This window comes from Lissotriton helveticus, chromosome 3_1 (assembly GCF_964261635.1).
Source record: "Lissotriton helveticus chromosome 3_1, aLisHel1.1, whole genome shotgun sequence".
In the NCBI taxonomy this organism is placed as follows: domain Eukaryota; kingdom Metazoa; phylum Chordata; class Amphibia; order Caudata; family Salamandridae; genus Lissotriton; species Lissotriton helveticus.
Genome location: NC_136061.1, coordinates 112271197 through 112289082, shown reverse-complemented (window position 1 = coordinate 112289082; position 17886 = coordinate 112271197). Strand labels below are relative to the sequence as shown.

The 17886-nt window shown below is 42.8% G+C and overlaps 2 protein-coding genes across 3 annotated transcripts in view; one reads left to right on the top strand and one right to left on the bottom strand.

The window, feature by feature from the left end:
• The window catches only part of PIMREG (PICALM interacting mitotic regulator), a 665098-nt gene that overhangs the window by 34959 nt on the left and 612253 nt on the right, over positions 1 to 17886 (bottom strand). The window contains exon 5 of one of the 2 annotated variants that reach the window (XM_078679329.1): positions 5967 to 6473. The exons of the other annotated variant lie outside the window; for it this stretch is intronic. Coding sequence (XP_078535455.1) covers positions 6467 to 6473 — 7 coding nt within the window. The 3' untranslated portion in view covers positions 5967 to 6466. Of the gene's footprint in view, positions 1 to 5966; positions 6474 to 17886 lie in introns of those variants that run through there. 2 annotated transcript variants of the gene reach the window in all.
• PITPNM3 (PITPNM family member 3) overlaps positions 1 to 17886 on the top strand; it is a 1384705-nt gene that overhangs the window by 1301905 nt on the left and 64914 nt on the right. The window contains exon 14 of the mRNA XM_078679323.1: positions 14915 to 15063. Within this exon, the coding sequence (XP_078535449.1) occupies positions 14915 to 15063 (149 nt within the window). The remainder of the gene's footprint in view (positions 1 to 14914; positions 15064 to 17886) is intronic.

Here is a 17886-nt window from a genome sequence, read left to right as displayed (position 1 = left end):
ATTGTAATGTAAATGCATATGGGAACCTCGGGGCTGAGACACTAACAAATGAAACCTTATTTTATTTACAGTTACTTTAATGAAAGTAATGCGAAGGTTGTGTACAAAACAAAATTTCAGATAACGAAAAAAATACCAATGTCTAATCAAAGGCACATTTGCAATAGTTCACATAGCCTGAATATGCAATCAAGGAAAACTAACACCCAAAATGTTGAAAATAACATCCAAAAAATGAAGTTAACTAAATTGAAGTCTTAAGCCTAACCATGAGACCAAGATGCATCCTGACTAATATTTCACACAGCGCGGCACAGCAAGGGAAGCTGCTGCCCTGCATTGCATGAAAGGGAGAGAGCACCTTATTTACAAAGATACAGCTCATTTCTGATGTCTTCTAGCGTCAAGAGGCAGGATACCTACGTTGTTGTCAGGATAATTTTTGTGCAGGAAGGAATATCTTCTGCACAAATACTATCCGTTGAGGCTATTTCCTTTTTGTATGTACACATGCAAAGACTAAAAAACAAATGCGACAGAAAGATCTTTTTCCTTGTCATGCCAGTACCATTTTTTAGCACGTCTTTGAAATTTATGCACTCTCTCACGTTCATTTTTTTGCAAAGCTGCACAAATCGGGGGCCTCATTCATGAGGCCTTGCGTCAGTTTTGCGCTTCCGATGAGTCACTTTTTGTGACGCATCTGCAGCGTAAAACATGCCTCCTGTTGCGCACTATTTACTAAGTGACGCATCTAAGTAGATGCGTCACTTTGTAAACCCCTGCGCTACATTATACCTGCGTCAGGTATAATGTATGCAGGGGGGCGTTCTCCCGCAAAAAAACTTGTAGCAGTGACGCAGTGAAATCTATGAGATTTCACTGCGTCACTTCTAGGACACTGTTGCGTCAAAATCTTGCGCCTGCCTCACAGCAGGCGTAAGACTGACGCAAGCCCTTGGACTCATTGCTGGAGTTGTGTCACTTTTGTGACACACTCCAGCAATGCGTCACTTTTGCGCTTACAGATACGTCAGAAATACTGACGTATTTGTAACTCCTTGCGACACGATACATCATACATTAAATATGACGCATCCTGAATGTCGCAAGGAGTGCGCACTGATAAGTGACGCATCGCTGCTTGCACGCAGGGATGCGTCATTTCTCATAAATGAGGCCCCGGGTCTTTGCGTGACTTTGTAAATCCCAAAAAAGATTTTGTGTAGGGCTGCACTAAAAAAGTGATGCAACCCCTCTGCAAAATCTTATTAAATTGAGCCCAAGTTTAAAACTAATTCTCAGCCTAACTCTTCCTATGCTTATTTTGTAAATAACCCATGGGCCTCTTGTCTGACTCTAAGCACTGTACATAAGCCTACTAACAACCTTTGGCCCTGATACTAAGACTAGTCATCACAGTTTGAATCTTACAAAACATTCCTTACACCTATGGTATAAAAGTGAAATATAGTTGTTCAAAATGTAGTAGAAGTAAAACTGTGAATTACAAAGGTCGAAATAATGTTCAGTCGTATTCGATCTGCAAAAGTTTTATCTATAATATTTTTTATAAAATGCATATATCTGTGCGTTGTATCTAAAATATTTTAAAATGGCATAATGTAAAAAATCATACTCGCTCTTCTATTATTTGTGCTGTGGAGTATTTTGTGTAGATTTTAGGACGGGGGCAGAGTTTAGCTGTGAATATCATGTGATTTCTTATGTAACCACTTGATGGCAATATTGCTCCACTACACGCTGGTCAAACGTTGTGCATGGTTTGCAACAAAAGGAATGCCACAGCCTGCCCGATGGGTGCAACTCGAGGTACCGTGCTACAGAGAGGGCCGAAAGTTGAACAATATATGTTAATAACATATGGTATATTAAATATTATCCGTTATATTCATCATCATCAATGAAAGATTTTCTCAGCTATACAAACCACATGCCATAAAATTACAAACAACAATCCCGTCAATAGGGATTAACAATATATAACACAAACTTTTAAGAATACTGAAATCAGGAGCATCAAATACAATTTACGAAAACAACAACGTGACCTGACCTCACATTTCAAAACAGCTCCTGCAGCATAGAAATCTTCAAACCAGGCAGCATCTGTAAATGCATGGGCATGGCGCTGCATTCGATCAACCCATATGCTATGAGTAACAGGATTACAAATCTAAAAGAAAATAATGTATACAATTTACATAAGAAGATAAAGTGTAAAAGTGATTGGGGTGAAGCCTTGTCACATCCACAAGAGAGAGAATCAGAGCTGCAATGCCCACTGGGGATAAAAAGGAGTGCAGCAGATTGAGCCCAGGCAGTGGCAACTAGGGAGACTCCTCTCCCACGGGTGACTATAAGATGAAAAGTATAATTCCAGGTCGTATGAGTTGTAGAACAAAATATATGCACAAACTGAGGGTTTATGAACTGTGCTTAAAATGAGCCGGTGGTTTCTGGTGCTCGGCACAGGCACTTAGGTGCCCATTATGATGGCGGGCAGACTGTGTCCGCCAGCCACCGTAACGGTAAACGGGACTGACCGCCAGAGGTGTGGCGGTCCCGCTATGCCAAGTAGGATGGGCCCGCCACCCTGGCGGTCACATCCTGCATATTATGCATTGCGGCAGGCGGTGCTGTTAGCAGCACCCGCCCCAATGCACAATATGCATGTTGTGCATTGGCATGCATAACGTGACAGGCACCACCATGGAAAGGCCTCTAAAAATACACATCCTAATCTGGATGCGATGCCTGCAATGCACTGCCACCATATTGAGGGCCTTTTCCGCCCGGCCGGCAATCCGACTGGCGGAAAAGCGGTGGACGGCCTTTCTGTCCACTGTGGTGCCCCTCATCATTCTAATTTGGCGGGATGAAATGGGAGCATCTGGTGGACGGATAGCCACCGCCGAGCGGGGGGTGGCGATCCGCCCGATATGCTAATACGCTCCTTAATAGTCAGTACCGGCATTTATGACAGTCTGCCACATGGTGGCGCTGCCTACCTAATTTAGGTATGAGAATAACAACAGATGTTTATTAATTCAATGTACATTAACAAAGACTGATCCCTACCACCCAAGCCATTCTTATATTTTAGGGGCCTCGACTGTTGTGTTGGTACTGTCACAAGCAGGGGCAATGGATGGTGCAAGCTGCAGTGAACTCCTGGCTAGTGTCCTGTCAATTATTCTTCTACAAATTAAGCACTGTATATGAAGCTCAGAAGCCTCATGTGAACTGATATAATTTTTTGGGAAAATGATTCCTAACCCTATTTTTTATCTTACTTAACAATGTTTTCAAGGTTAGAGAACAGAGAATCTACTGAGGTTGCTGAAAGAAGATTTCATTAATATCAGCCAAGGAATTTTAAGTGCATCAGGGGAGCTAAGACAAACTAATAACAATTACCCTATTAAGGGAGGCTTCAGTGTTCGGCAAATTAATAGACATAATAATAAGAGAGGCAACAAAATATGGCAGACAAAGCTCCTCACAACACAAAAACTTGAAACGTTAGGCGATAAACCCAAAAACCTGCCGTAGAAGTGAATTTCTTCTGGTTGTAATTGGGCACTGGAAGAGTAACCCCCACATACCAGTCGCACAGCAGCACAAGATAGGGACACATTTCACTTTCTAAATCTCTAACATCTGATCCAGAGGTTTCTGTCCAAGTTTAAAGGTGAATTTACAAACAGCGGCCAATGGCTGGCAAATTTCATACATCAGACCAGTTATAAGTGGAATCAAACGTAGCGCCAAAAAAAGAGCAGTGATAAACTCTCTCAGTGATTGTATGGTACGCAAGACTGTCTGAAAGTGTCCTCTGCTAACAACATCACCTGATGAAAGACAATCCTTCATATGAAAGGGAATGTTATGTGCATACATAGAACTGACCCCCATCAAATTCGAATTTCTCAGCATTACAAACTCAACAGGCAACTTCAGATGTAGGTTTGGCTACCTGACGTGACACTGGACAGAGGCACCATCACTCTACCATAAATGACAACTTTAGTTTAGCTCTCCATTAAGGTGCACATCAGCACTGAAGCTCGGACAGCCTGGTGGCAGTGTTCACTGCTATGGTAGGTGAACCCTAGCTCCATGGAGCAGAGTTCAACATCACGGTTCAAACCTGTGTTCTTTCCCAGATGGATTTCAGTGGCATCCTTCTCACCCCTCTCTCTCTCTACTCTGGCACCCCTTCAAGGTTATCCTAAAATTTCATTTATCAAAAAAATTAAATATATGACCATATCACTCCCAGCCGGAAGGACTTAGTTTGGTTTCCACTCCCAGTTTGTTTTCAAACTCCCTGTTTTAGAAGCTGCTGCTTCACCTACATGCATCAGGAATCGGGGCATTAGCGTAATTGGTGAAAAAACTACGCTGCCGGAGTCAAGGTAACACAAAGATCCAACGTAGCCCTGGCTCGAACCTATAAACTGTTAAAAAAATAAAGAAAGAAAAGCAGGAATGTAAAGATTCTGGGGCAGATTTACAAGAAAGTGGCGCATCTGTAAGATGCTTCTTTTTCCCTGCGCCACCTTGCAAAACCCTTGCGTCACAATGGATGCACCGTATTTAAAATACGGTGCACCATGGCGCAAAGATTGACAGATGCGTCAGAAATTCGGACTCATCTGTTGACGGAAAAGTTACGCATTGCTGGAGTCGTGTCGCAAGCACGATGCAGCTCTAGCCAATGCGTGTTGCGGCCTATTCCCAATACACTGAGTCACTCCTTACGCCTGCTTCAAGCAGGCGTAAGGGTTTGAGGCAGTGGCGTTCTAAAAGTCACTCAGTCAAATCTTGTAGATTTCACTGCATCACTTTTATGAAACTTTCCTGTATGGGAATGCCTACCCTGCATACATTATACCTGATACAGGTATATTGTCACGCGGAGCTTTACAACGTGACACATCTCCCTAGATGCAACAACGGTGCAAACGTGACACAAGGGGCTTGTAAATCTGCCCCTAAGATCCCATAAGACCTACCATTCAGAAAGGAGGTGAAGACCCATACTTCGGACAGCACCGCATCGATTATTTTTCAAGACCCGCCCAGGGCGCCCTCTGCCTGGCAGCAGGAAAACCCCATCATTTACACCACAACGATTGCACCCACCCTCCCCCCCTTCCATTCCATAGTACCAGTGTTCAGATTATTACTGTATACAGCACACTGTTCCTCGCCAGTAGGTTCACGTTGCGGAAGAAACAATAAATACATGTGTCTGCATGAATTGGCAAGACTGTGCACTTACTCAAAAGATTTACATATAGAATATAGAAGCCAGCACTTTGTAGGACAGATAATGTAGCCAATATGATGTAAAACCAATAATCCTTTGCTTTTCTTAACACTTCATATCTGCTGTGTTTCTCAGCAATGTACATGACAGATGTTATGATTATTCAGTTTATTATACTTAATTTACACTCATTGGAAGGAATATAGGTTGAGTTTATCTTGCCGGGATTCAAGCTCATGACCTCCAGGACACTGTGGCCTGGATTTACAAGGATATCATGAAACGCAGCACAGCAACCAAAGTGTGATGCGATGTTTTGCGGGAGAGGAAGAGACGTGGAAACTGCAATGTCTGCGAAGATATGTCACTGTCCTGCTCTCTCCCTAGTGCTGGAGCACAATCAGGTTGCCTAGCGCTTCACACACATCTTTGCACTATTGTGCAACGGTGTCTGCGTTATGGCTAGCATAGGTTTTGTACTGGCAGGCACTCTTCCAGTACAAAATATTATGCCTAGACAAGCTTGTTTTATGCCATTTTATTTATTTTTTGAAACAATAACATGTAATATAACATTCCATACAGAGCTTTTACCTGAGGGATCATAGTACGAGAAAGAAATAATGTATCCTGTAAAGTGTCCCGCCCAATGCTGCATACATGCAAAGTCGAAAATTTTAGGAGAAAAAAAAAGCATTTTACCTCAAAGACAATCGATTTTGTTGGTGCAAAAATCTATTTTCTATTATTATTAGATACGGTTTTACGTCAAAGACCATTTGGATAGGCACACCCGTATATCACCCATGGAACGCCCCTTTAATGCAAAGTAAACACAGATCATGGCAAAGCAATGCTTTGAATTACTTTCAGCCAACTTTTCTGTGAAAAAACATTTTTTGTGCTCTAAAGTAAATTGAAACTAAGCATCTTGTGTCAGATTGCGTCACTTGTGACACAAATTGTGACAAAACCCACGCAAAATATAAGTAAATCTACCCCTGCGTGTAAGCGGTGAACCACGATCAGTCATACGTGTAGAGAATAGTGCTATTTCCTCCACGTCTGCCTAGCCCAAGTGCTGTGCACAGTCCAAAGACACGTCTTTCGCTGCTCCGAAGACTTCCCTTATGTTGTTGATAGATGGTCAAAGTACTCGTTTCATGGCTAGTTTCTGTATGTAAAATGAAATGAAAGATTTATCACTAAATACTCATCATCTTTTTTGAAATTGCATTCACAGATCAAAAGCTTAAATTTCATCATCATATTGTAATGGGCGCCATTAAATCAGTTAATTTTTCGTTACTGAAAGGAAAGTGAAAAAAAAAAGTTAATTTCTTCTATAAATCATTTATGGGAAGTTAGAGCTATTCCACGTCCAGGCAGTTGACCTTATTCCATGCTCTTAGAAAGGGCATGACATTTATAAAAGTCCAGAACACAACATGAAATTATAATTACAGAATGGCTGTTGAAGTCTCAAAGGGGCATTTGTGTTCAGGAAATGCATAGTCACAATGAGATCATTCTGTAAGTGCACAAAAACAAAACGGACGAGTTTGGCAACTGCAGCAATAAGTCACATCCCGCTTGATATTTCATATGGTGGTTGAATGCTCCAATCAGCAAACGCGAAGAAAGCAGCCCCGCTCATGCAGAGGTTGTGATCAAAGTTTTCATTGCCTGCGACTTTCATTGTTGACTTTTTCAGTCTTTCAACAGTGCTTAATTTGTAAAATAATAAGTGCTAGTGCCCTGACCAGGAGGCATCTGCAGCGTGCCCCACCAGTCGTCCCTGTCATCGCTGCCAAAACAACTACTGACCATCTCTCTCGCCTGACAGTTCAGGTTATCCCAGGTCCCCACAGCGTTGTTACCACGCGTGGCATTACATTGCAAGACGTTTTAACGACTTGCGCTGGGTGGCGTGCAACACCAGGGAATGTGTTGGATTTTAAATCCAACACCTTCCCTGTTGTTGTGCTAACTGAAGTAGGAATAGTAATTTATACTATTCCTAAGTCCAGCGCGCCACCTAGCACAAGTCGATGCGATGTAATGGCACATGTGGTAACAACGCGGTCTTTGTAACAACCGCGTTGTTTCCTACCGCGTGGTAAAAGCACGTGTTGTAATGTGCTACATTCCACCACAGCCAAAGGAATGGCTGGGAAGGCAGGTATTAGTATTTTTTAATGTATACTGTATTCATAAACAATCGTTGTTCTGCTTATCTCTAAATTCGTTGAGCAGCACCTCATGTCGCAGAGTGTCATAAGTGTGATGATGACAATTAAGTGCCGGTTCCCAGTACCGGAAACTAATTAAAGGCTGGTGCTACAGCACTGTAAGCCACTGGCACAAATTAAGCATCTATGTTTGTCTTCCACCCACACAGGAAACTATAGATGCTGAAGAATTAGGTCTGTCCCAGCTTCATATTTTCCAAAATAAATCATATAAAAAAATTAAATGTGTATAATTATGTATGCATTTTTCCCAGCTGCCAGTTTGTTTCTTTCCAAACCTTTATCAAGCACACTATAATCAGTGGCCCAGGTGGATGCCAAATCACTTTCCTTGTCAAAGTCTTTCTGGCACATAGGTCAAGCACAGGTCTCCACAAATAAGACTGCAGGGATGAAGGTGTGTTAACCCAGACGAGGCTCCGCCTACTCATTCACAGGCATTGGAAGAGGTCCACAACCTGAACCCCTAAATCATTAATATTAATGAACAGGTATTCTGTGAATCCCAATACTGTATTTGTTCTGTGATGGATAGAATCGCAGGTCGCATCTCAGATGCTCTGAATAAATTGCTTAAATGGACCTGAGATTAGTCCATTGGGTGTGCCGGGTCCTAGGTTTGGATGTTATGCCGTTAGTTATGGACTTCCACCTGTTGACTGATGGCGTGGTGGCCTTAGATTTATTGGAGGACTTAGCAACAATTGATCGTGTGTGGCTGCTACCATCACCCATTTATTCAATGTGTACTCTAAGGAACCTATTCCACAAATCTGGTCTGACCATTTTGGGTTACTGTAAAAGAATGGTAGTGAAGGATATGAGTCCTTCACATGTAATAGGTCCACAACTTCCCCTTTACTGAGAATAAAGATCCACATTGTGGCGCTTGATTCTCTTAGGGTAGCGAAGCAGTGCAGTCCAAGGCCTACTCAAGTGATGTGGTATGGGCTAGCAACCCCAACCTGCTGGTACACAACAACAACACTGAATACATCATTGTCCATTTAGTGCTTTAGCTTCTTAAAAAGAAAAACACTTGTTTCCACCCACACTACTAAATACTATAAATTAAATTACAAATATTTACAAGGGGAGATGGAAAGGCCTTTGGTGACACCCACACAACACACTACACTTCTAGCGAGCCATTAATCTTATAATCACAGTATTCCCTACGTATAATAGGTATCATATCAGGGGGTGTCATATTTAACAATGAAATCCTATTGGCTTTACCAGTGTATCATTATCAATATGACGGGCCATTGGCTATGTTAGGTTGTAATCACACTAGCATAAGCAGCAACACCATTGAAATAAATGGGAGTAATTCCAATATGCAATACATGCTATAACCCACCATTGAAGTTAGTGGGGGTAGTTCCAACATTAATTAGCATCCATTGTACTGTGAAACCCTTTATTGTAACCATCAACAATTTTAATAAAGTTTTAAGATGGACATTTTGCCCCGGGTCTTATTTAACTTTTTTAAGCTATTACTGCAGCTCTACGGCCCACCAATACAGGTTCCTCTCCTCACAATCACGGGCTCTGGGAGTGCTGTGACAGGCTGCAAAACCGCCCACGTGGGCATAAATATAACCACCCGGGGAGACTTAAAGCGGTTGTCATGGGGCAATTCAACACCCCACAACACATTTAAAAAATGTTTGTGGTTCCCCTGCCTTCTAAGGTTCAACACAAAGGAACAATGTTTGCACTGGAAGCACCCTCACAGGACTTATTGGGTACTCCCGATCCAGTAGGTGAATATTTAATGACCAGGCTTCTGCACTCAGTTTTTCCTAAAAACAGCAGCCTTGTTCATCAACTCCTTTCTAGTTCATGGGTGTCGTTGTCCCACCTGGGACCCTCACAGGCACTCTGTCCATTGGGCGTCATGCGGGGGGGGGGCAATGCCTCACAGCTCCTGCTGGATACCCACGTGCATTCCTGGCCCGGTGTGGGAGCTGAAAACACACTGTTCCACTCCTTAATTGAGAGAGAGAGAGACAGGAATCCTCTTCTGGGATCCACTTTGGGCAGGAGAAAAGCTACATGTTTTTGGCTGTCGCCCGGAGGCAGGAGTAATGTGGTCGTCTCCTGCCTGCGCTGGCTGTGGATAGGAGGCAATATGCCAGCATGCCTGGTCACCCAGAAACAGGCACTGGGTTGATCAATGCTCCAGGCACAGGTTTCCTCTTGTTTGTCCAGGGTGAGGGATTTCTGAGGACATTTCCACTTGCTTTGGATTCCAAGGAATGGCGTCCCATGCCCAAATGTGGCATGGGGATGTGGGTCCCACACATAACCCCCCTCAAAATTCAATTATTGTAGTCCTGCAATCCCCGGGTGCTTGACCCTAGCAAAGACTATGGGCCTCATTTATGAAAAGTGACGCATCGATGCGTGAAAACAGCGATGCGTCACTTTTCATTGTGCCCTCCTTGTGACACCAATGATGCATCATATTTACAGTATGACGCATCATGTCGCAAGGAGTTACAGATACGTCAGTATTTCTGACTTATCTGTAAGCGCAAAATTGACGCATTGCTGGAGTGTGTGTCATGCTGGGCAATAATGCTCCTACGTTTACATCATGCAACCAGTGGAAATGGTTTGTTTTTGCATAGCTTAGTGGATACAAAGTAAATTTGCAATGGTAATATAGTGGGAAAATGCCCAACTTTTCTGCAGTTTACATCGACTATCCCATGGAGTGCAGAAGTCCTAAGAGTAGCCTTTTAGGCAGCACCATAGCAGCAATAGCAATTTGCCTTAGAGGGTGACTAGTCGCAGAAAACCAAGTATAATGATAAAACTAAATAAATCACTCCTATCATGGTGTACACTACCCACCACATGAAAATATATAACAAATAAGAGCAACAGGCGGTACCACAGCATAGAACAAATGTAATGAACAAAGAAAACAAAAAAAAACTGTTTGCTGAGGTACAAAATAATCTTCACAGCAGGTTCTGCACTTTGCCTTGCAGAGGCATCTTGAAGATCCTTGGGGCCTGGGAACAGACATGTTTTGAGTAACCCTTGTGGGATATTAGGCTTACTAAATTGATAAGCTTGGTCCTTGCCTTATATGATCAGGGAGGACTTCCTCTTCCCTTTGGGGGTCTTTGTAACTTTGATCTTCAACTGCATATTTTCACTGGTTGGATCAGAGACTACTTCTTCTTGCTGCCACTCTTTCCTTTGCCTTTTGTACTGTAACAGCTTTTCCCTCTGATCTCTGTCATGTAACTAGATTTAAGAAAATTCTGGTTCTTCGTCAAAGCTTTCACCAATCTAAAACCTCACCACTACATTTTGCTTTTGCTCATTGTCTTCACCAGTTTCAAACTTTGCAATTTCAACTTTTTCACCCCTATTTAGATGCACACTGCATACCGAAGCTTGGCTTTGTGCTTGACTTTTCACTTGTTTCTGTGTACTTAACTCTGAGCCAGTTGACTCATCCACTACTTCGGCTACTCTCACTTTCTTTGTGTGAGTAGTGTAGATCCACTGTGGCACACCAGCATACAATAAGGCAGTGCTCATTGCATAATGATCTGATACAGCGCTCCAATCGCCATCCCACATAATTGGTATATACCACCCCTTACAACTCGAATGGCTTTCCGATATTTCCCCCAGTTCTTCTATAATGCCCACGAGTTGCGCTGAAAAGCAATAAAAATACAAATTTACCAAAACATTAACTAAATCAGGCAAAAAATATGTAACATCAAATAGCATGGCTTAACCACTAATTCTTTGATAATAAGAATCTCAAATTTGACCGATGTAAAAAGAGCCAGACCTTCCTTGCGCTTCCCTGCTGGTGACGGAATTGCCAGAGAGCAATAAGATTTAAAACCATCAATGTGCACCGGATCAATAGCCCAAGTCTCCTGACAGCATACTATATCAAATGTCCGTAGAAGGGATAACCAATCCTCATTGGTCAGGTTCTGATGGATCCCATCGATGCTCCATGATGTCACTTGCAACCTCTGTCCCTGCCTTCTTTTAGCTGTGGTAGAAGTTTGGCGTATCTTTCACTGTGTGAAGAGGTCACAAGTTATATCTAGCGCCGTACAATTGTGGCCTCCCTCTAATACAGCTGTTTCAGGCAGTCAGTCATTTTCAATAAGGCTATAGAGCACCTCAATTAAATAGCACTAAAGGCGGGCCAAGGCATGGCCTGGGTCAGACTACAAATTTGGATTGGGTGCCCTATTATCAAATGTTGTCATTAGAGGGCGGCAACATTATTGAAGCGGACGGGCCCTATCATGTTGGTTAAAAGACACAAAATAATTCAGGCGTGTCAAGAAAAAATGCACCGGCTCTGGGTCTCTAAAATTGAGGGCCTCACAGTTAGCTCATGTGGTCTGTCTTGAAGGGCCAACCCACTTTACTCTGTGATCCATTTTATTCTGTCCACCAAATCGAAGTGAAAACCAGCATTAACCCTATACCAGTGTGAAGCTTTATTTATAAGGCTTTGAAAATCCTCATAGGACCCTTCAGCTAAGGGTGTACCCCCTTCTAAAATAATTGTGTAAGGTGTACTTTCTGGCGGAAGGTGTAGGCTCATAGGTTGGCTTTCAGGAGGTCTGTATGCCGGCCACCGATCGGTTGTAAGCACAGCCCCGTAGGTATCCCCTGTCGTGTCAGCTTGCATGGGTGGTGTTTGTGTTCTGAGGCCGGCAGTTCTATGGGTATCTCGACTGCTCTGACTAGTGACTTGGAGTTTAGAACAGGCCAATACTTGGTCTCCTCCAGTCGGGGGTGTGACTACTTGTAATGCCACTGCTAAGGCCTGAATTTTGTATACTAGGCACTTCACCTGACCCGTCAGTTCCTCCCAAAAGGCTGATAACAAGTGCATTAATTCCATTCAGAGATCCAGGTACTTGTATGAAACCCAATGTTCCTCATCATTTCCTATGTAGGTGTTCCATCTGCTGGCCTTTTCAAACCTTCCATAGCAGGCACAACTGAAACCTTAAGGGGCATATTTACGTCTTCTGGCGCATCTCTGCAAATCAGCAGGGATGCGCCAGAACCGATGCGTCATGCAATTCCCTCCTTGCGCCACCACAGATGCGCCGCATTTACAATGCGGCGCACCATGGTGCAAGGAAGGGCAGATGCGTGACGCATCATGTGGTGTACGGGCGGCGCATTGCTGGAGTCGCGTCGCAAGCACGACGCAACTCCAGCAATGCTCAGGGCCGCCCAATACTTAACATGCTGCGTCAGTTCTTACGCCTGCTTCAAGCAGGCGTAAGGAATTGACGTAGCAGCGTCGCAGAAGTGCCTGCATGAAATCTTGTAGATTTCACGCAGGCACTTTAGCGAGGCACACAGGTGCCAGAACGCCCACCCTGCGTGGGAACGCCCTCATTGTGGCGCTGGGCTTTATAACGTGACGCATCTCCCTAGATGCGTCACGTTGTAAATGCTTCGCAGGGATGCGCCACGTTTACGCCGCTGTTGCGTGACGCAAGGCGGCGTAAACGTGGCGCAAGGGGCTTGTAAATCTGCCCCTAAGTTTTTTCAACACATTATCCTTTATTTCTACTGAAAATAAAACTAAACAATCATTTAAAAAACAGGAAGTGAATGGCAGACAACAACCTGTCACAGCGCTGCTCTCTCAAAGGTCAACCTATCACAGCGTGTTTTTGTCAGTAACCAACCAGTCAACGCACTGGTTTGTGGTGACTTCTTACCAATTCCAGCGCAGCTCTCTGGATGACTAGCCAATCACAGTATGACTTATCAGTGAACAGGAAGTAAATTGCAAAACCTCTATAAAACCAATAAACTAAATAAAACCTGCCTGTTTACCCTAGATTGGAAGTAAAAGTCAGTAAATCAAATCAATCAATCAATCAAATAACCCCCTGTTCACTCTCGTTTTTAGTTACACTACCTTTTTTATGTATTGGACTACAGCAATTTTGGAAAGTGTAATGAATCCTGCAGGGTAATTTCTTCGCTGTTCTGGATGACTGTTTCCAAGACCCTACACAGTTGTGCGTATTTGCTCGCAATAGGCCAAATAAAAACACAAGTCAAAAAGAAACCTTATTTGGTTATTCCTAACCATAAGGTGCATTTCTTATATTAAAATATACATTTTTACTCTGTATAAAATCTCATTTTCTAAAATACAATGATTCCTAGCAATTGATTTACAAGACCATTTCCCACGATAAGATCAAGTAAAAAAAATTGTTACAAGACTCCAAGGAATTGTCACATTTATTTGTGTTTATCTGCCTGGGTCTGAGTCCTTGCTCCAAGGGCTACCAACATTTTATTTGGGATCACAAGTGCGGTATAATTAAAACTATGCAAAGCTTCCCCTCAAATTAAAAATGTTTGCACAATGATTTCATAGTGTTTGATAAAACATGTGGGTCATGTTTCCACGGGTTGTCCTGTCCTGATGTTAAAATTGCTGATAACTTGGCCCATCCATGGAGACTTGCTTATCAAGTCCAGTACTGCAGCAGAAGGAGGCACGAATCCGCTCTGCCTGGCACCGTTCATAAACACATGCCCAGGCCTTGGCCCTTTCTCGTTCACATCTGCTGCCTGGTCGTACAAAGAAAGTTTGTATGGGAAAATAAGTGACTACAGCAACAAACAGCCAGCTGAGCTGAGGTCATTAATGTTCGTGTTTTGTGCCTGTGTCGACGGAGTTAAAGAATAAAAGAGGCAGCAGCTGCCACTGCGGTCTGCTTTGGTTTACTATCCTTGGTACAGAGCTGTAAGCTCCCATTATATATTGATTAAAAGGGTGACACGTGGCTGTTGGTTTTATTTCTACATGATGATGTCCTTAAAACAGAGATTATTGCTTCTAATTACAGACGCCCTGCCATTACTCTTACACATTTTTAAATATTTCAGTGTCTTTTCCGAATTGCCTTTTCAACTTATGGTTATTTAACCGAATTCTTAATCAAAGTTTTATGTAAATTACACTATTTTGTTCTCTATTTTTCAAATTATTCTCAGGGGAGATCCCCCCAGCATCCTCTTTTTGGCAATTGGGCTCGATCTCCCCGTCACACTCGTCAACAACTTTTACGCCTCACCACTTTGAAAAGTCACTAGCCACCACTGGTGAAGAGGCAAAGGAATGGATAATGTCTGAGAAAGGTTCCTTAGTAGTATCTTAAATATGCTAAAAAAAATTTGGAAGAATACAAGTTCCACAATTCTTCTCAACTGCGAATAACTTTATAACAGGGTTTCGATGTGTTTCCTGAAATACTTCTGCACCCATATTTCAAAAATAACAGTTTCTACTGGTCTGTGCTCCCAATAGGTAGATATCCTTATTATGACAGAGCCCTCGACCGGGCGGTGGGTGTACTTCGACACAGAGATCTCGAACAGCAGTGGGAGGATCGCCTACAACATCCCCAAGGACAAGAGGCTGGGAGTCGGAGTGTACCCCATCAAAATGGTGGTGAGGTAAGTCTGATGTATCTGGAACACTGATTTTTTTAACTTTCTGTTCAAGGCATTATTTCAAGAGAATCTCTCTGTCTCCATTAAGTCGATATTGACGAATATATTTTCAATTAGTTCAGCTGAAGTTGCAGTGTCTTAAAGTCGGGTTAGGTTTCTTTGTAGATATATGATAGAAGACGTTTACCCAGAGCTGGACTGGGAACCAAAACTGGCCCTGGCAAAGTGCTCGTCCGCCCCCTGGGGGGGAGCTGGCGGGGGGGGGGGGGGGGGAAGGTCAGGGGTGCGACCTCATTCTTGATTGAGAGTGTAAGTAGGTCAACCCACATCTCTTAATCTCTAAGGGCAAGATGTACAAAGATCCTCCCTGTGATGGCAACGAATCATCGTGGGTCTCAAATTGCGACCTCCCTCATTAATATGCTAAGTAGGGCTACTTGCGACCCACTCTGAACTGCTAGATGAGGCTCAATGAGTTTCATACATAAGGACTAGCAATTTCCTAAATGTGATTTGCATCAAACTGCAATTAGGAAAACACTATTCTGATCTTTGTACATCTTGCCCTTAGGGATGTATGACGTTACAACGCATACTTTTACTCCGCGTACCATTACAACGCGGTATTTACAACGAATACCGTTACAACGCATAGCGCTTTGGGGTGCTGGATAGTGGTAAGTATAATTTACTATTCTAACTCCAGTCCCCGTGGACCCTAGGGAAGGTGTTGGATAGTAAATTAAACTTACCTCTTATCCTAGAGCGCCCCCCAGCGCAATGCGTTGTAATGCCATGCGTTGTAATGCCCGCGTTGTAATGGTAGTGCGGAGTAAAAGTTGCGTCGTAACGGGTGTATACCCACAGGGATGGTGGCCTGTAGGGGTCAGCTGACCACTATGTATGTGATTGCTTTTAAATAAAGCAATCTTTTTTTTTCAAACACAGGCTATTTTCCTTAAGGAAAACAGGATGCATTTAAATAGATAAAAGGAAACTTTTAAATGTAATGTTTTTAGTGTAGGCATTGCCCGTTATTAAAAAATATTTTGCCAATCTTTCTCAAAGGGGAAGCGGGTCAATTGGGGACCCTTCTCCCATTTACGAATCGGTTACCACCATTTTTCAAAAGGCTGTAAATTGCAATTGTTTTGCGACTACACAAAACATACATACATACCATTACAATTCGAATTAGGAAGGGACACCCTCATCACGCTTCATCAAAATACTAAATCTAAAAACCCAAACTGTGATTCGGCAACAAGTTACTGAATCTAAATTTGAGCTGTGTACATTCCAAAAAGCATTTTTTGCAGTCACAAACTGCCTGATTCTGCTTAACTGGATGTTTGTGACTGCAAAAATGCTTCTTACATCTAAAATTCTCAATTTACAGATTCCAGTTCATTAGTGCTTTCACCATTTCACAGCATTACAGATCTAAAGCTGAAGATATTCCTAATGTATTTTCACTAATTCTGTCTTTGAATAATTGCACTGAAGAGAAACATGTATTTTCGCATGGTGGAAAAGAAGTGAATACCGGACTGTTGTGAATACCTATCTTGTTGTTTACGTTAAGAAAGACTAAAAAAGAAGAATGTGGATGTTATCAGTGGTTGTGTAGAATATGTTTAATCAATTACATTACCCTGAAGTCACAGGATCCAAATATGGCCTTTATTCCTTGTATTGATGTTAAAAGCTAAACACAGCTCCATAACAACATGTGATGGATTTCGGACAGAGCTCAAAATATGGATTGGAATGTAGGTTTATGAAGCACTTTTTATCTAGGTGTTGGACTTAATAACTAAATCAGAAATGCAGAAGAACTAAAAATACGTCATTATAGTGTTATTACAGCATCATGGGAGGGTAGACATCTGCCCTGGAAAATGTTGCTAGAGTAGGAGACAAGCAAGCCAGAGCATGATGTGAGCTCTAGTGTTTAGAGCCAGTAGATCCTCAACACCCTTGTGGGAAAGTAATATAGAGCAGAAGGATGTTTTGTCTGATCTCAAGGTGAAAACGTAGCTCTTGTATCTTTTGGCACCTTTTGTTTTACATGTGTTCATTGTATCCAGACAGTGTTTGATGCCATCATCTTATCTGTGATAGCGGTGGGTGTAACTTGCGGAATTTGACTCTGCGAAATTACGTGGGGTTATATGAAAACGGTGTCAGATTATACGGAGTTCTTCCAACAGGTGTACATAGGCTTCTTGTGCTTCTCGCGCTGTGATTTAGCTCCGATGGTGCAACTTGAGTTGATTTTGCTGCTGCTCAAGTTGATTTTCTGATCGAGTGGTAGCCTACTGACAGCAAACGGTTGCTACCGCCCGCACTAGAAAAATCTCGCCGGATGTCCTCCTTGCAATCAGAATCACTATAGGGGGCGCCAAATCTTACTTGCGCATGCCAATTTACAGATTTAGAGCTGGGTGCCAGAAACAATTACTGCTTGTGTTGATTTTGGCCAGAACTCCGCGTTACAAGAGTAACAAGGAGTCGCCATAATTCCGTGGTGCAGAACGAAATAGTCCGCCCACCCCTAACCTTTGCTATAATACACCACTAAGCTGTGCTTGGTAGTGGTTAATTTGTGAAAACATAAGTGCTGGGGCTCTCGTCTGGAGGCAGCTTGCCCCAGTCCATTGCTCCTAATAGCACCACCTATAACTGAACTAACTACTAACAGTGAAGCCCTGCAAGTGGGGATAGGATGTGGCGTAAAGCCCAGAGCTGCTGGCTTTGGAACAGGGGAACCAGGTTCGAGTTTCAACGTAGGCTCAGCATCCTGTGATTCTGGGCAAATCACTT